This window comes from Scyliorhinus torazame, chromosome 8 (assembly GCF_047496885.1).
Source record: "Scyliorhinus torazame isolate Kashiwa2021f chromosome 8, sScyTor2.1, whole genome shotgun sequence".
In the NCBI taxonomy this organism is placed as follows: domain Eukaryota; kingdom Metazoa; phylum Chordata; class Chondrichthyes; order Carcharhiniformes; family Scyliorhinidae; genus Scyliorhinus; species Scyliorhinus torazame.
This window is the reverse complement of record NC_092714.1, coordinates 31,890,747-31,910,404: the sequence shown is the minus strand read 5'-3', so window position 1 is coordinate 31,910,404 and position 19,658 is coordinate 31,890,747. Positions and strand designations below refer to the sequence as shown.

At 48.5% G+C, this 19,658-nt stretch overlaps 1 protein-coding gene across 6 annotated transcripts in view; it reads left to right on the top strand.

Annotated features, from left to right (window-relative positions):
- The window catches only part of LOC140427720 (lebercilin-like protein), a 162,973-nt gene that overhangs the window by 45,268 nt on the left and 98,047 nt on the right, over nt 1-19,658 (top strand). The window contains exon 4 of one of the 6 annotated variants that reach the window (XM_072513264.1): nt 3,955-4,165. The exons of the other annotated variants lie outside the window; for them this stretch is intronic. Within the exon in view, the coding sequence (XP_072369365.1) occupies nt 3,955-4,140 (186 nt within the window). The 3' untranslated portion in view covers nt 4,141-4,165. Of the gene's footprint in view, nt 1-3,954; nt 4,166-19,658 lie in introns of those variants that run through there. 6 annotated transcript variants of the gene reach the window in all.

Genomic DNA, 19,658 nt, shown 5'->3' with positions numbered 1-19,658 from the left:
GGCAGCAAACATGGCTGATCAATGTATCCTATTGGACTACGAGCTGAACGACCAAATGCATACCCTCTGCATAATACTCCCTCCCTGTAACAATGCCCACCTCTAGCCTATTTCAGTCCGTTACTGCTGAAACCCTTCTCCATGCCTTGAGTCCACCAAATGAGAATTTCCTCTAACCTCCACAAACATCAATTTATCCAAAATTCTGCACCTTATCCAAGTGGTTTTAAAGCTCTCTTGGTGGAAATGGAATTGGTTTAAAATGGGTCAGATGCCATGGGCCCCAACCCCAACTAAATTACAATAATTAAAAAAACTGGGTGAACTTGTATTTTGCCACGCTATCTTGAGTTTAAGAAGTGGTAGTGCTTAAATATTTAAAAGGCTCATATCTATACAACATGGCTCAACTTGCTTGGTGCCCACTGCCAACCTTGGTAATTGCTGAGTTACCTGGCAATCCTCCTGCCAGCTGCCATACATTTCAGCACTGCTTCACTAAATCATAGACACCTGCCCCACTCCAGAAAGTGTCTGTGGTCTCCCAGGGGTCACTAGTGAGTCTTTCAGCTCCAAATCTGGGGAGGAGCCAGCCTGTGATTGGATCTGAGCAACTTTACAGCATTTGTCAATATTAATCACTTGAACGCCCAGGTTTGGCGATCCGCACTGAGTGTCCAAATCTGCTTGAAATCAAACTTGAAATCTCTCTGGTGAGCTCTGGCAGCAATACACCACTGATCACACACTGGGGGGGGGGGGGGGGGGGTTCGGCAAGCCCACAGAGAGATGTTGCTCACTTGTTGACGGGGGCAGCTGCAAGATTATTCTGAGATCGGGCTCTGAGGAGTGGGACCTGTCAGTGAGTTTTAGGTCTGCCCCTCAAGGCCAGCAGAAACCCGACCTATTCAATGGCTCCTGAGCAGTGCTCCCAGTGCCAGCAGGAAACACTACCGATTCCCCACTGGCAGCAACAAGAGTGAATTCAAGAGAATCATGCCTCACATTTTTATTACTGACATTTAAATAGGAGCAGTAGCAGGGATAAAGGATGGCAATAAGTGGTTTTGAAATAAATTAATTTGGTTATTTACTTGGGAAAATGTACAACAAATGAAACTTAATACTTTTCAATGTAATGTATTGCATATAGATAAATGCTTATTAGATGTATACAATAAATAGTAAGAAGTCTTACGACACCAGGTTAAAGTCCAACAGGTTTGTTTTGAATCACTAGCTTTCGGAGCGCAGCTCCTTCCTCAGGTGAATGAAGAGGTGGGTTCCAGAAACAAATATGTAGACAAAGTCAGTTATGCAAGATGATACTTTGAATGTGAGTCTTTGCAGGCAATTAAGTCTTTACAGGTCCAGTCAGAGCGACTGGAGAGAGGGATAATCCCAGGTTCAAGAGGTGTGAACTGTCTCAAGCCAGGACAATTGGTAGGGTTTTGCAAGCCCAGGCTAGATGGTGAGGGATGAATGTAATGCGACATGAATCTAAGAACTTGGTTGAGGACGTACTCATGTGTGCGGAACTGGGCTATCAGTTTCTGCTCGGCGATTCTGCATTGTCGCGCGTCCTGAAGGCAGCCTTGGAGAATGCTTACCTGAAGATCAGAGGCTGAATGCCCTTGACTGCTCAAGTGTTCCCCGACTGGAAGGGAACATTCCTGCCTGGCGATTGTCGTGCTATGTCCGTTCATCCATTGCCGCAGCGTCTGCATGGTCTCGCCAATGTACTACGCTTCGGGACATCCTTTCCTGCAGCGTATGAGGTAGCCAATGTTGGCCGAGTCGCATGAGTCTGTACCGTGTACCTGGTGGGTGGTGTTCTCATGTCTAATGGTGATACCCATTTCGATGATCTGGCATGTCTTGCAGAGGTTGCCATGGCAGGGTTGTGTGGTGTCGTGGTCACTGTTCTGAAGGCTGGGTAGTTTGCTGCAAACAATGGTTTGTTTGAGGTTGCGCGGTTGTTTGAAGGCAAGTAGTGGGGGTGTGGGGACGACCTTGGCAAGATGTTCGTCTTCATCGATGACGTGTTGAAGGCTGCGAAAAAATGTTGTAGTTTCTCCGCTCCAGGGAAGTACTGGACAATGAAGGGTACTCTCGGTTGTGTCCCGTGTATGTCTTCTGAGGAGATCGGTGCGTTTTTTTGCTGTGGCACGTTGGAACTGTCGATCGATGAGTCGAGTGCCATATCCCGTTCGTACGATGAACGGACGTCGCGCGACAATCGCCAGGCAGGAATGTTCCCTTCCAGTCGGGGAACACTTCAGCAGTCAAGAGCATTCAGCCTCTGAACTTCAGGTAAGCGATGTCCAAGGCGGCCTTCAGGACGCGTGACAACACAGACTCAACGAGCAGAAACTGATAGCCAGGTTCCGCAGCACACATGAGTACGGCCTAAGCTGGGACCTTGGATTCATGTCACATTATGGTTCACCCCTCACCATCTGGACTGGGCTTGTGAAATTCTACCAACTGTCCTGGCTTGAGACAATTCACACCTCTTTAACCTGTGATTATCCCTCTCTCCAATCGCTCTGACTGGACCTGTAAAGACTTAATTACCTGCAAAGACACGCATTCAAAGTATCATCTTGCATCACTGACTTTGTCTATGTGTTTTTACTGGTTTAGCTCAGTGGGCTAGACAGCTGATTTGTAATGCAGAACTAGGCCAGCAGTGCGGGTCCAATTCCCGTACCGGTTTACCCGAACAGGTGCCAGAATGTGGCGACTAGGGGCTTTTCACAGTAACTTCATACTTGTGACAATAAAAGATTATTATTATTTTGGAACCCACTTCTTCATTCATCTGAGGAAAGAGCAGCGCTCCGAAAGCTAGTGATTTGAAACAAACCTGTTGGACTTTAACCTGGTGTTGGAAGACTTCTTACTGTGCTCACCCCAGCCCAACGCCGGCATCTCCACATCATGGCTACAATAAATAGGATTGATTTAGCACAGGGACATTTAGAAAAGTGTCTGGAAGAGATAATAAACTCATCTGTTTCACTGTTCAAATGTTATGGCAAAACAATTAAATAAATGAGAATTCTGAATATTTAGCCAGAATAGTGAAGGACTAAGATTTTTTTTTAATATGCAAAGGAATGCTCATTGCTAGCTCTAAAACTTTGAAACTGGACACTGACCTAAAATGGCTGGACTTCCGGTGACGGCGGGCGGTAGGCAGCCGCACACTGGAGGGCTCCTGCTCCGGAATTGAAATTTGGGGTTTTCACGCCTGGTCCCGGGGGGCAACGAAGGCTGAAAAAGCTGTAAGAAGGCACAGGGAGGAGAAATGTCCAAGTTTGGGGGAAAAACGGCCGTGAAAAAGGGGGTTAATAAACGTCTGCCGGTGAGTGGAAAAATCAGTGCAGGAACTGTAAGGAAAGCGGAGGCTGGCGCATCGGGGGAGGCCGCATCGCTCTCAGCAGAAGAAATGACCAAGGTGATGGCTGTGGAACTTGAAAAGCAGTTCAGAAAGCACATGCAAGCGGTGAAGAAGGAGATGGGGACGGTATAGAAAGTGCTGGTGGAGGAGGCGATTGCCCCGGTGAGGGCGGCGGTATCAAGCGCAGCGGCGGAGGTGCGGGAGCAAGGTGAAACACTGAATGAAGTGGAAGAAGCATTATTGCAGCACAGTGATCAATTCACCTCGATGGGGAAGGAGTTGCGGAAGGTGATAGAAACCAAAAAGGGTCTGCGAGCCAAAATGGAGGACCTGGAAAACAGATCCAGGCGGCGGAATCTGAGGATCATGGATCTGCCCGAAGGGGTGGAAGGCCCGAGGCCGACGGAATATTTTGCCACGATGTTGGCAAAGCTATTGGGGGAGGGGGATGATCCCTCACGATATGAACTGGATCGGGCTCATCGGTTATGGAGGCCTATACCAAAGGTGAGTGAGCCGCCAAGAGTAGTAACTGTGTGTTTCTGTAGGTGCAGCGTGAAGGAGAATGTCCTGTGCTGGGCAAAGCAGAAGCGGGTGGTGCAGTGGGCTGGAGCTGGTATACGCATATACCAGGACTTTACGGTGGAGCTGGCGAGGAGGCGGGCTGCCTTCAGCCGGGTGAAGAAGGCACCGTACATCAGCAAGGTGCAGTGCGGCATAGTATACCCAGCTAAGTTGAGGGTGACCTACAAATCCAAGGACTTTTATTTTGGGGCGGCGGAAGCGGTGGAGGAGTTTGCGAAGGCAGAAGGACTGTGGCTAAATTGAGAAATGGGACTGAGAGCGGGTCGTGTAGCGATGTAGCCTCATGTAACTTTATTTTTTCACTGCGTGTTGGTGTATGTATTAAATGAGTCAATGCTGTATATTTGGACAAGGGAAGGGTTGGGACTTTCATTTGCAATGATGGTTCTTTGGGGCTTGGGTGTGTATGCGGGGGTTGTGTGCTAAAGGGGATTTCTTGGTTTTCCTGGGACCGGACAAGGGAGAAGGATACCCGGGCGGGGGCCTCCACACTGGCCAGTTTAAGCCGGCCAGTAAACGGGAGTGAGGTGGGGGGAGGGGCTGCGGCCATCAGAGCCTGGTAGAATAGGTTTCGGTGAGTATAGCCGGGGTGAAAAGTTGGGGGAAGGAACCGAGGTTGGGGGGAGGTGTTTACAAGAGGATATGGAGGGCGGAGTCTGGGAGGAGGTGGGGGGGTGACTACAATTCATGGATGTCATTCACGGTACTCTTTCGGGGATTGGATGGCGTTGGATATTAGGGGGGGATTGGGGGTGGTGGTGACCATACCATAGGCGATTCCTGATTCCTTTTTCTTTTTTCCTTTTTTGTCCTCCTTGGGAGGTTTAGTTTTATTTCATGCTTATATTGTCAGGCGGGCCGTTGTGTGGGGGTTGGTGGGAGGATGGGATCATTGTTGTTAATAAGGGGATTGACATTGTATTCGTTACCGTTTACTGTTTGTTGGTGGGGTGTAAATTCTGACAAAAATGTGAAAATGGAGAATAAATTTTTTTTTAAAAAAGACCTAAAATGGCTGAATCTATGCCTGTCCGTGACTCTCAAACAAAAAATCATCAGGGAAACTGACACTTCGTTACCTCTGAAGAACCACCACCTCCTGCCTGATGCACAGACTAAATTCAAAGAGAGCTATACAAAGACAATTTGCATTTCATAATCCAGGCTGGTTGCAACCTTCCTTTCAATTATTTTATTAAAAAATATCTTGTGTAAGAGAGGGTTTTTAATACAACACCTTCACAACCATATTCCTACAACAATTACAATATTTCACCCCCCTACATGCCCCCCCCCCCCTCCAAAAAGAACAAAAAACAATTCCCTATATCCCACCCCACCCTCCCAACACCTGATGGTGACCAGCTCCGTGAAGTAGGAAATGAACGGTTGCCACCTCAGGTAGAACCCTTCCGTTGACCCTCTCAGGATGGACTTGACTTTTTCCAAATGTGAGAACGCCCATCAGGCCACTTTACTGTGCCTCGGTACTGGGTGGGACCAAAAACCTCCATCCCAACAGAACTCTCCTTCGGGCTATTGTCGAAGGCAAGTGTATCTGCCTTCACCCCAGTCTGCAACTCCGCTAAATCTGAAACCCCAAGAGCCACCAAAGGGCAAGGTTCCGACTCAGCCCTAAGAATTCCTGACATGGTGCTAAAGAAAAAGATCCAAAAGCTCATAAGCTTAGACTAAGACCAGAACACGTGAGTATGATGCGCCAGGCCCCTGGAACACCGCACCTTTCATCTACTTTTGAGAAGAACCCACTCATATGTGCCCTATGAACCACCTTAAACTGACTCAGGCACATGAGGAGGAGAAGTGTCTCTGTGGAGCCTCACTCCACAAACCCCCCTCAACCCCAAAAACACCTGACATAGCTCTCTTCCCACTTCCTCTTGACCTCATCCAGTGCAACTAGTTCCATTGCCACTGCAGACCATAAATATCTGACATTTCCCCTTCCTCTACATAAACCACCGAAAGAACCGTATCCACTACGTGGGCGAAGGAGCCAAGGGAAAGGAAGGCATCTCCTTGTATACAAAGTCACGTACCTGATAATACCAAAACAGGTTAGCTCTCGGAGGCCGGTACCTGCCTAACCTCTGTTCAAAGTCAGCAAACTTCCATCTATAAACAAATCCCCGAACCATTCCAACCCCTCCTCCCTCCATGGCCCAAACAACGAGTTCAGGGCCGCTGGAACAAAGTCCTGATTTTCACATATTGGGGCCAACAAAGACATAGCACCCAGCTTAAAATGTTGCCTAAACTGTCTCCATATTCTCAAGGTGGCCACCACCATAGGTTTGAGAATGGAAGGGTAGCCGTAACCAAGGCTCGCAAACTGGACCCTCTACATGCACTCTTCTCTATCTGCCCCCACAAGGACTCCGCACCCTGTACTACTCCGCACCCTCTCAATATTTGCTGCCCAATAATAAAATAACAGATATGGCAAAGCCAGGCCCCCCAACTGCCTATCCCTTTGCAAAAATGCCCTGCGAATCCGTGGGATCTTGCCCACCCGAATAAAAGAAGTTATCATTTTATTAACCTTCACAAAGATTATTTCAGCAAGGAAAACTGGACAGCACTGAAACAAATATAGAAGGCTTGGGAGGATATTCAATTTTACCAACTGAACCCGACCTACTATGGTCAGCGGGAGGTTTTCCCACTTCTTCAGATCAGCCTTCACCGCATTGATCAGATCCCCAAAATTTAGATTATGGAGCGAGGCCCAATCATGGGCCATCTGGATTCCCAGATAGCAGAAGCTGGACCTAGCCAGGCGAACGGGCAACCTCCCCAGATCGGCTTCCCAATCCTGGAATAGTCACTGGGAAGCATTCACTTTTGCCCGAATTCATACCCAGAGAAGGTGCCAAATCCCTCAAGCAGCTTCATTATCTCCTCTGCATTGGCGAGAGAGTCCCTCACATATAACAACAAATCATCTGCACACAATGACACCCTATGCTCCCCTCCATCCCGTCGTTCTGCCCCCCTGCCCCCTCCCCCCATCCCCGCCCCTGTCCCCCTCCACTTCATGGATGACCTCAATGCTATGGCCAGAGGCTCAGTTGCTAAGGCAAACCATAGCGGGGACAGTAGACACCCCTGTCTCGTGTCTCATCAGGTGGAAATACGCTGAACTCAAAGCATTCATATGAATGCTCGCAGTGGGGGCCCTATATAACAGCTGGATCCAAGCAAACCCAGGCCCAAAGCCAAACCTCCCAAGGATCGCAAATAACCCCATTCCACCCGGCTAACTGCCTTTTCTGCATCCAATGAAATAATCATCTCTGGCTCAGAGGCTGGAGAACGGGGTAAACAACATTAAGCCATCTCTGAATGTTGACTGACAACTGCCTACCCTTGCCGCCCGTTTGCTGCTCCGATATAACCCCAAGGAGGCAGGGCTCCAAGCGCATAGCCAAGACCTTCGGTAACAACTTTGCATCTGCATTCCATAACAAAATAGGGCGATTAGGACCCACATTCTGCCCGATCCTTATCTTTAAGATCAAAGAAATCGATGCCTGTGCCAATGTGGCTGGCAGTCCCCCAAGACATTGCAGCTTTAAACATTTCTAACAGAAATGGGGAATGTTAGGCAGGTACCGGCCTCCGAGAGCTAACCAGCAATGTCCTGCAAATTTCTTATAAAATCTGATCGTGAATCTGTCCTGTCCCAGCACCTTACCCGACTGAATCAGACCCATGCATTACATAACCTCCTCTAAGGTCAGTGGGGCTCCAGTTCCTCACTTCTCTCCTACTCCACAACTGGGATAGACAAACCATCTAATATCTCCTCCATTGACAATCCGTCCTTCGAGACTCTGACTTGCAAAGAACACTGGCAAATGTCTCATTAACCTCGGCTGGGGCAGAGACTAACCTACCACCCTTACTTGCATTATTTCCCGAGAAGCGGCCTGTTGCCTCAGCTGGTGCGCCAACAGTGACTGGCCTTCTCCCCATTCTCACAGAACGCCCACCTCGAACATCGTAGTTCGCACCACCCTGTCTACCGAAAGCAGCCCAAACTCCAACTGCAACGTCTTTCTACTTGCCAGTAGGAGTGGCACGGTGGCGTGGTGGTTACTGCTGCCTCACGGCGCTGAGAACACAGATTGATCCCGGCCCCGGGTCACTGTCCGTGTGGAGTTTGCACATTCTCCCCATGTCTGTGGGTCTCACCGCCACAACCCAATGATGTGCAGGGTAGGTGGATTGGCCACGCTAAATTGCCCCTTAATTGGAAAAAAAATGAATTGGGTACTCTAAATTTACATTAAAAAGTAAATTTTAAAAAGATTTGCCAGTAGCTCTGGTGTCTGACTAACCAGGTCACTATCGCCGAATACCCCACTCCCACCCCCAGCAGCAGGGACATATCCACCCAAACAAATCGATTCTAGAATATACCTGATGCACCTGAGAGAAGAACTGGGCGTATAAATCTCCACGGGTCTGTTCCCCCCATCTACTCCATAAAGCCAAAAGTACCTTTGCCACCCCGAAGGCCTCATAACCTCAGGCCTCGACTTATCCAATCAAAGATCCAGTTAATGTCCCCTCCCAGGATCAGCTGGTCCAAATCGGGGATCAAAAACAGCACAGTTTTGATAAAAGCTGTGTCACCCCAGTTTGGGGCATTTATATTGACCAACCACCGGGGTACCCAGCAACAGCCCACTAACGATAACCTATCTCCTATTCGGAGCTGTCAAAATCTTAGCCGCCGAAAAAGCCCCTTCTTATTAATAAAGATCACTACCGCCCGGGCCCTACTGTCCAAACCTGAATGGAACACTTACCCCACCCAACCTTTCCATAACCTTATCTGATCTTTAACCAGCAAATGCTTCTCCTGCAACAGCACCACATACATCAGCCTTCAAAATCGTAGAGTGTGCAAACATCCAAGATCTCTTTACCAGACCGCTCAAACCCCTCAGGTTCCATGTGGCCAGCCAGATGGGGGGGGGGGGGGGGGGGGCATCTCCCCCGCCTCCCTATACCAGAGTCAGCCATTCCCACCCTTTGGGGAAGTCCACCAACCTCTCAAGGAGAGCCAACACCAGGCTCACCCAAGGGGGCCAACAAATACCCTAGTACGACTGAACAAAGAACAGTTCCCAGCCATCGTCAGAAAACTAACCCCCTCCCCACCGACACCGCACCCAACCATCGCAGCAAGCAGCGACCAAGCAACCAAATGCCCCAAACCTTACCCCACATGAAAGGAAAGCCCCTAACTCATACTTAAAAGCCCCCCCATCCTCAACCCTTTGCTACCGTTAACTAATATTTAGCTGGCGAGGTGACTCTTACCGAGAGTATTATTCAAAACATCAAAATTCTTAAACACCAATCAATCTCCCACCCAAGCCCAACTTTATTAGTTCCAGAAAAGAGAGAGAGAAAAAAAGAAGAAACATGAACAAGAAACAACACCCATTGCTCCAACCCCCACACTTAAATTCCACACACAAAGCTAAATAAAACACCCACTAAACAACCCACCAAATACCAGAAATCACTCACTCGCCTCCACACAAGCATCATCCAGCCAAAGAGACTCAAAGTAATTGTCTCTATTTTCGAAATTCGCAAGGAGGCACGTAGGGTAAATCAGGCTAAATAGAACCTTATTGTGATACGGTGTAGCCTTGACGTTTTTAAATGCTGCACGCCTCTTGGTGAGTTCAGCTCTAACTTCTTGATAAGTTATCACTGCATGGCCATCCCATCTACAATCGCAGAGATCCTTTGCCCACTGTAAAACTCTTTCTTTGTCCTGAAAGCTGGAGAAGCACCCGATGATCGCACGCGGTGGTTCACCTGCATGGGGCTTATGCCTCAGTGACCTGTGAGCACGATCCAACTCAGGAGGGGACGCCATTCCCCCTCCCCCACCATCTTCCAAAACAACTGCAGCATGAACCAGACTCCACGGCAACCCAACCACCCTCAAGAGGAGGCGGTAGGGTAGTGCTTTTCTCGCTGGACTAGTAATCCAGAGACCGAGGTTAATGATCTGGGGCCCGGGGTTAGAATCCCACCACGGCAGCTGGTGGAATTTTAACTCCATAAAATATCTGGAATTAGAAGTCTAATGATGACCATGAAACCATTGTCGATTGTCGTAAAAAAAACATCTGGTTCACTAATTGTCCTTTGGGGAAGGAAATCTGCTGTCCTTACCTGGTCTGGTCTACATGTGACTCCAGGCCCACAGCAATCTGGTTGACTCTTAAATGCCATCTGAAATGGCCTAGCAAGCCACTCTGTTGTATTTCATCGCTACAAAACACGAAAAAGGAATAAAACAGGACAGGCCACCCGGCATCGACCCAGGCACTGGAAACGACAACGGCAAATCCAGCCCTGACGAACCTGCAAAGTCGTCCTTGCTAACATCTGGGGGCTTGTGCCAAAGTTGGGAGAGCTGTCTCACAGACTAGTTAGGCAACAGCCTGACATAGTCATACTGACAGATTCATACCTTACAGACAATGTCTCAGGCACAACTATCACCATTCTTGGATATGTCCTGTCTCGCCGGCAGGACAGACCCAGCAGAGGTGGCAGCAGCACAGTGGTATACAGTCGGGCGGGAGTTGCCTTGGGGGTCCTCAACATCAACTCTGGATCACATGACGTCTCATGACTTCAGGTTAAGTATGGATAAAGAAACCTTCTGCTGATCACCACGTACCGGCCACCATCAGCTGATGAATCAGTGCTCCTCCATGTTGAACCCCACTTGGAGGAAGCACTGAGGATGACAAGAGTACAGAATATACTCTGGGTGTGGGATTTCAGTGTCCACCACCAAGTGTGGCTCGGTAGTACCACCACAGACGTAGCTGGCCTGGTCCTAAAGGACATAGCTGCAAGACTGGGACTGCAACAGGTGGTGAGGGAACCAACAAGAGGGAAAAACACACTTGACCTCATCCTCACCAACAGATGCATCTGTCCATGACAGTATTGGTAGAGGTGACCACCACCAAACAGTCTTTTGTGGAGATAAAATCCCATCTTCACATTGAGGATACCCTCCATTGTGTTGTGTGGCACCGCCACCATGCTAAATGGGATAGACTTCAAATAGACCGAGCAACTCAAGACTGGGCACCTATGAGATGTTGTGGGCCATCAGCAGCAGCAGAATTGTATTCAACCACAATCTGCAACCGCATGGTCTGGCATATCTCCCACTCTACCATTACCACTAAGCCAGGGATCAACCCTGGTTCAATGAAGAGTGCAGGCGAGGGCAGCACGGTGGCGCAGTGGATAGCACTGCTGCCTCACGGCGCCAAGGTCCCAGGTTCGATCCCGGCTCTGGGTCACTGTCTGTGTGGAGTTTGCACATTCTCCCCGTGTTTGTGTGGGTTTCGCCCCCACAACCCAAAGATGTGCAGGGTAGGTGGATTGGCCAGGCTAAATTGACCCTTAATTGGAAAAAATTAATTGGGCACTCTAAATTTTTTTTTAAAACAATGCAGGAGAGCATGTCAGGAGCAACATCAGGCATACCTAAAAATGAGGTGTCAACCTGGTGAAGCTGTAACACAGGACTAGTTATGTGTCAAACAGCATAAGCAGCAAGTAATAGACAGCTAACACACCAGATCTAAGCTTTGCAGTACTGCCACACCCAGCCATAAATGGTGGTCGACAATTAAACAACTCACTGGAAGAGGAAGCTCTACAAATATCTGCATCCTCAATGATGGAGGAGCCTAACTGATCTATGCAAAAGATAAGGCTGAAGCATTTGCAACAATCTTCAGCCAGAAGTGTCAAGTGGATGATCCATCTCTTCCGGAAGTCCCCAGCATTACAGATGTCAGTCTTCAGCCAATACAATTCACTCCACGCGATATCAAGAAACAGCTGAAGGCACTGGATACTGCAAAGGCTATGGGCCCTGACAATATTCTGGCAATATTACTGAAGACTTGTGCTCCACAACCTGTTGCACCCCTAGCCAAGCTGTTCCAGTGCAGCTACAACACTGGCATCTACCCGGCAATGTGGAAAATTGCCCAGGTGTGTCATGTGCACAAGAAAGAGGACAAACCCAACCCAGCTAACTATAGCCCTATCAGTCTACTCTCGTCATCAGCAAAGTGACGGAAGAAATCCTCAACAGTGCTATCAAACGGGATTTGCTCAGTATTAACCTGCTCATGGACGCTCAGTTTGGGTTCCACCAGGGTCACTCAGCTCCTGACCTCATTATAGCCTTGGTTCAAACATGCACAAAGGAGCTGAATGTCTGAAGTGAGGTGAGAGTGACTGCCCTTGACATCAAGGCAGCATTTAACCAAGTATGGCATCAAGGAGCCCGAGCTAAACTGGAGTCACTGGGAATCAGGGGAAAACTCTCAGCTGGTTGGAGTCATACCTGGCACAAAGGAAGATGGTTGTGGTGGTTGGAGGTCAATCATTTCAGCTCCAAGGCATCACTGCAAGAGTTCCTCAAGATAGCGTCGCAGGCCCAACCATCTTCAGCTGCTTCATCAATGACCTCCCTTTAATCATAAGAGCAGGAGTGGGGATGTTCGCCGATGACTGCACAATGTTCAGCACCATTCACGACTCCTCAGATAATGAAGCAGTCCATATCCAAATGCAGCAAGACCTGGACAATATCCAGGCTTGGGTTGACAAGTGGCAAGTTATATTTGCGCCACACAAGTGCCAGGCGATGACCATGTCTGACTAGAGAGGATCTAACCATCGCCCCTTGACATTCAATGGCATTGCCATCGCTGAATCCCCCACAATCAACAGCCTGGGGTTTACCATTGATCAGAAACTAAATTGGACTAGCTATATTAATATTGTGGCTACCAGAGCAGGTCAAAGGCTAGGAATCCTATGGCGAGTAATTCACCTTCTGACTCCCCCAAAGCCTGTCCACCATCTACAAGGCACAACTCAGGAGTGTAATGGAATACTCTCCACTTGCCTCGGTGAGAGCAGCTCCAACAACACTCAATAAGCTTGACACCATCTAGGACAAAGCAGCCCGCATGAGTGCTCCCCCTTCCACTAACATTTAAACCCTCCACCACTGACGAACAGTGGCAGCCGCGTGCACCATCTACAGCATGCACTGCCGTAACTCAGCAAGGTTCCTCAGACAGCACCTTCCAAACCCATGATCACTACCATCTAGAAGGACAAGAGCAACAGATACCTGGGAATTCCACCACCTGGAGGTTCCCCTCCATGTCACTCACCACCCCGACATGGAAATATATCACCGTTCCTTCACAGTCGCTGGGTCAAAATCCTGGTACTCCCCTCCTAACAGAACTGTGGGTGTACCTACACCTCAGGACTGCAGCGCTTCAAGAAGGCAACCCACCACCATATTCTGAAGCGCAAGTAGGGATGGGCATTAAATGCTGGCCTAACCAGCAACACACACATCCTGTAAATTAATTTTAAAGTCTCTCTTCACTTTCGATTTTCCAAGTTGTCCACCTTGGCCCTCAATATTTTGTTATCGGCTGCCCTCCGTGCCGTCTCCACCTCCAAGGAGGTGATCTGGACACCCTGTCTAGACAGAGACACCCCTACCTTTTTTAGCTCCGTGCCCAGCACCTCCACCTAAGCCAAGGCCATTGTAATCAAGGATATCGCCACCTCAATCGCTTTCTCATGGTCCTCCTAGACCTCCCGACGTAATATCTGAAGCTCCACTGCGAAGATACCTGAAAGCATTTCAGCAGTTAGTGGAGTGGATCCTGACACCGCAGCAGCCTCTGCCATTTTGTCCCCAGATAGGGCTCTCAAAGCGTGCAAGTTCTTTGATCATTCTTTCCTTTTTTGCATCAATCAGGCATCCCCTAGATGTGGGACACTTATCCCATCAATACAAAAAACATCAGCCCAAATTTCCTGCAAAAGTCAGGCGAAAAGGGCTTAAGTTCTCTGGCGGGAGCCACCTCATCTGCAACTGAAAATGAAAATAAAAATGAAAATCGCTTATTGTCACAAGTAGGCTTCAAATGAAGTTACTGTGAAAAGCCCCTAGTCGCCACATTCCGGCGCCTGTTCGGGGAGGCTGGTACGGGAACTATCCCCTTACATGTCGCCACCGGAAATCGGCCCTTTCAAATCTTAATGGTTGAATCATACAACAATCTCAGGGATGCAGATGAGCGATACACATCCCTTGTCAATCCACTCACCAGAGTGGTGAGGTGGGAGTCATGTGACATGGACCACTAGCTTGTGGCAGCAGTAATATTGCCCTGTGAAACTGCAAAGTCTCAGTCTGCTGTTTACCATCGTACAAGCAGCCTCACAGACCAGGAGCTCTGCCCAGTTTGAACCCTTGGCCCCATCTACACTGCTTCTGCTGGAACATCTGTACCTTCACCTAAAAGACTGGTTCATCTCTGCATACCTATCTCATCATGTGACGTCAACACCACCAGAAAAGGGAATTATACAGGGCGGATTTCAGTCCTCTGGATTCCGTGAAGGGATATCTCATTGGATTCTGATTCTGCAGTTTGGAACCCACATGAAACAATATTTCTTTCCTCTGTGGTCTGTGCACTGTAAACCTATCTTTTCTCTTTCTATCCCCTATCCCTCTTTTACTTTAAAAATGCAAGGCAGCATGGATCATGGATGTGATCCTCCTGCACTTGAGTGTGTGGCAATAAACCAACCTCATCTCAAGTTTACTGTGGGGTTATTAATAGATAATAAGATCACACCAAAACTGAGGGGCTGAGAAAAATTCCACCACTTATAAAGGAAATAAATCAGAATCACATTTAGTACTGTTTAAATTAACCCCCGTCCCATGCATCTCCCACCACAAAAAGAGCTGGTGTCAAGTGTGATTCCAGTGGGAAGAAGCTGAAATTGGGTTGGGACTTGAAAAATTGGTGCCACCAATTTCTGTGCCAATACTGATGTTCCAATTTAATGTCTCCGGACATTAAAATGCCTCTCGAAGTGTGAGAAGGCATATATACCTCATTTGCATCTGCTGTTGAAATCCTAACTAATGCATTTGATATTTCTCAACTTAAATATTGCGACACTCTGTTGGCCAGCCTCCCATTATCTGCCCTTTAGAAAGTAGAGCTCATCTAAGTCCCCTCTCCTGATGTCCTAATTCTCTCAGAGTACTATTAACTCATCAACCAAAATCATGGGTGGAATCATCCCAGAAATTGGCCACATTTGGGAGGGTAAAGTGCCGTTTCACCCGCTGACCCCAATGGTGGCCCTTTCCGTCGTATTGTGCAGCACTTTGTTCCAAAAATGTAGAGGCACGGGTTTCTTGTTGTATCGCTGGCGGGCGGCCCCTAACCCTGCCCCGCTGTGACCTCAGAGCTTCTGTAATCCAGGTGCCATATTTAAAGGCCGCTCTTGCACAGAGCTACCACTCCTCAAAGAAAAGGCCACAGCCAAGAAAAATGCTACCCCTAAATTTAATGACTCTTCCCTCAAGCACCTACTAGATGAAGTGGAGGCCGATCGCGATGTCCTCTACCTCTCCTCTGGACAAAGACCACTAAGTCAGGTGACAAATCCAGCACGGGAGGTGGTGATCAGTGCCAAGGCCCTTCAAAAACGGACAGCCCATCCGATTTCAGGAGTGCCCTCACTGCATCTCATTATCATCCTCCTGCCACGTCTGGCTAGTGCATCCACGTCCTCCACCCTTTGCATCGGCAGATTGTGTAGCAACACAGTAAGCCATGATGATGCATGACACCCTTTGGGGAGTGCTCTGGAGTGCTCTTCCAGATCTTTCAAGATACATGGCTTCATTTTCAATATGCTAATCGTGTGCTCCACCAAACATCGGGTTGCAGAATGAGTCTCATTGTACTTTCTCTCAGCGGGAGTCAGGCTACCATTTGGCATCATCAGCCATGGCCCTTGCAGGTAGCCCTTGTCCATGAGCAGCCAACCCCTGCAGCTTGTGTTTTCCCGGGAAGCTGTCAGGGATTTGAGGCCTGCTGAGGATGGATGGGTCATGGATGCTTCTGGGATACCTTTCACAAATCTGCATATGTTTGTTGTGGTTGCAGACCAGCTGATCATTGAGGGGATGGAAGTCTTTGCAGTTAACATACCGGACTGCTTGTTGTCAGGGAGATTTAAAAGCCACATGAGTGCAGTTGATGGCACCCTGCAACTGTGGAAATCCGAATATCACAGCAAATCCCAGCGCTCTGGCTTTGTGGCTTGTCTGATATCAGTTTAAGTGGATACATTTGTGTGCCGAGGCAAAAATGACATCTGTGACCCCCTACAGTGCCCAAGGAGGTCATTTGGCTCATCGAGTGTGCACCGACCATCAAAGAGCAACCTACCTGGCCCTATCCCAGTAACCCCACCTAACCTGCACATCTTTGGACACTAAGGGGCAATTTAGCATGGCCAATCCATCTAACCTGCACATGTTTAGACTGTGGAAGGAAACCGGAGCACTCGGAAGAAACCCACACAGACGCGGGGAGAATGTGCAAACACCACACAGACTGCCAACAGCCAGAATCGAACCCGGGTCCCTGATGCTGTGAGGCGGCAGTGCTAGCCACTATGCTATGCTTCTGGATATATTTGTGGATGGAGGGATGCGAGAACCCGTACAGAGCTCCAGTGGAACCCTGAAAGGTGGAAGGAACCACAGCCATAGAAGTCTATTGAATGGTCACTTTAAGTGCAATTGGATACCGTCTGCAGGAGATGCTCTCTGAATCTCCATGACACTAAATCCGGCAGAAGCTGGCATTTATGTGTCACCAATTCCCTTTACATATGCAGTCATTGACAGCACTGGTCCCGATAATCTGCAGGTTACACATGCGCCGTTTGCAGACCCTGGGTTATTTGATGCGCCGATGAATGACTTTACTCTGTGGTCTGGCAAGAGTGTCCTGCAGTCAGCAATGCGGTGAAGCTGTCTGGGAACTTGCTGATTGGTAGGTAGGAACTGATGAGCATCTATTCTATTGTTGGATAGTACAGTAAGAATACAGGTAAGGTCTGTTGCTAAAGAGTCGGCATCTGGAGTAGAAGAAGGCCCTCAGTGTTTTCAATATTCTCAACTTTTCACGGTAACTTCATTGCAGTGTTAATGTAAGCCGACTTGTGACAATAAAGATTATTATAATTATTATTATAAACGTGGACATGTCATGGCAGGACAGCTTGGCCATGTGGATTGCTCCTCCTGTGCTATGTGGATAACCCAGGGACATTTTCAGTGTGCAGGATGTCTTCAGCTGTAGTTACTGGAAATCCTGTGTATTGGAGCTGGAGCAGCAGCTCGAGTCACTATGATGCACCCGTGTTCCTGAGATTTTTGTGGATTGCACATTTAGAGAAATGGTCACACCCAAGGCGAAGTCTGCACTTGGAGAAAGAGATTGGGTGACTGCCAGGCAGAGTAGAGATAGGCAGATAGTGCAGGAGTCCCCTGGGGCCATACCCCTCTCAAACAAAGATGTGAGCTGTGTCATAATATACATCAGCACATTATGGTGCAATCACATACACACACTGATGGACATGCAGTAGGACCAATCAGCATACATAACACCGCAGCCAATCACCATTGAGAGCACAAGCACTATAAAGACAGGGGACAGGAGAGTTCCCGCTCATTCTAGCAGCAGCCAGCTCAGAGCACAGAGCTCACAGCCTGCATCACAGACATTCACCATGTGCTGAGTGCATCACCATAGCTAGTGATAGGAAAGGGTCCACAGTTAAGCTGGTATTGCGTACACCCACGTTTACAGTACGGTAGCATAGTTGAACAGTTAATAAAATAGCGTTACACCACTTCCAGCATTGTTGGCTCGTTTGTGAACCAGAACACCCAACACGACAAGCTGGAGGCTGAAACAGTTAAGGCTTTGAAGATGCTCAATTTACAGTCTTCAGAGCATTTTGGCACTTTACATCGACGATATTGGGCTGGATTCTCCACAGCCCCCCGCCAAAATTGTGGGCGGCATGGTGGTGGAGAATCCACTTACACACCAAAATCGGGCCCAGCGCCGGTCCGGCAATTCTCCGGGATCGAGAATCGGCATGATCGCAGAGTACGCCACGCAGCTGGGTGCCCATTGATCGAGGCCCGCCCAGCGATCCTCCGCTCCGGCCGGCCGAGTGGGATACTTGCGAGACGGACTCAATCCGCAGCCGTCCTGGTGGGGGGGCAGGATACCGGGGCGGGGGGGGGGGGGCCTTATAGACGGCCTGGGGTTAGATCCGCGCGGTTAGATGCTCGGGCGCGCGGTCGATCGGGGAGGTCTCATTTTTGCATCTGGCTCCGTGGTCCAAGTCCGCCAAGCAGCTCAGCGCGGCCGGTGGAAGCTGCCGCTGTGCGCATGCGCGAACTCCAGACTGGAAGTGTGGGCCCCCTATCTGCAGCTCAAGCTGCGAGATTTATTCAGGATCCCTGCTAGCCCCCTGCAGGGCTTTGAATTAGCTCATCTTTTTTTACAGGAATCTCTGGAGTAAAACTCCAACATTTTTACGCCGGCCTGGAGACATAGTCCCATTTTGGGTGAATCTAGCCCATTGTATTTAATTTAGTTCTCAGTAGATCGTTTGGGTATCAAATGGGTATCAACTTTGCTCGTTGAAGATTACTTGATTTCCCGATCTCACTGAAGGGCAGCAGGCTGAGCTGTTGTTGGAAAGGGAAACATGTAACTGTGATGCAGTAGATGGGACTTGGCGGTGAGACACATTGTTGGGGAAGAGAAAAGTCAACTTGATTCTGCATCTACCCAGTCTCTCCAGCTCACAAATAGATTTTCAAGTTGGAAAATGTTCCATTAATGGCATCAGCACTGACAACCTCAAAATGTAACTCCAAATGTTTTTCTTATCTACATAAAACATCCGTGGACTTCAAAAGGAATTTGTTCGGTCACTTTAGACACTTCTGATTTTCCAACAGAAAACAATCCTTTGTGACTTTAGTCAATGTATGCGACTTACCACCAGATGGCGCCAATTGAACATTTTTACACATGAACCCAGCCTACCGCCCACAACTCCTCCATCGGCTCTTATGAATTATCTGCTGCTAATTATTTATCAATACATTTATTAGTGAACCGCATACAATACCTTAACTCCACAGCAACGTGGAGCTCGAAGGGCCTCATCCTGCTTCTATTTTCTATGCATAAGCAAGTCCTTGAGCCCGTTGGTGCTCACCTAGAGGACAAGAGTCCTCATAATGCTACATTTTATTTAAGCATTTGCAGGTTTAGTAAACCATCAGGTCTGGATTTAGAGACCAGCCTGTAACTCATTCCCAGATATCCTATGTATGAACCTTCTGAACCATTCATTTCGATTCCAGAATTGAACTGACTCCCTGGGCATCCATTATATATATTAACTGTGGTAAACCACTGTGTTCTGATATTAGAGGTTGTACGGTAGAACCTGCACTACAGGTTCACCTGTGGCCCCTGCATGCTAGCTCCGCCCAGGAGGCTGGGTATAAATATGCGTGGCCTCCAGCTCGCAGCCATTTCGCCAGCTGCTGTGGGAGGCCACAAATCTGATACTAATAAAGCCTCAGTTTGGATTCAACTTCGTCTCCAGTCAAATT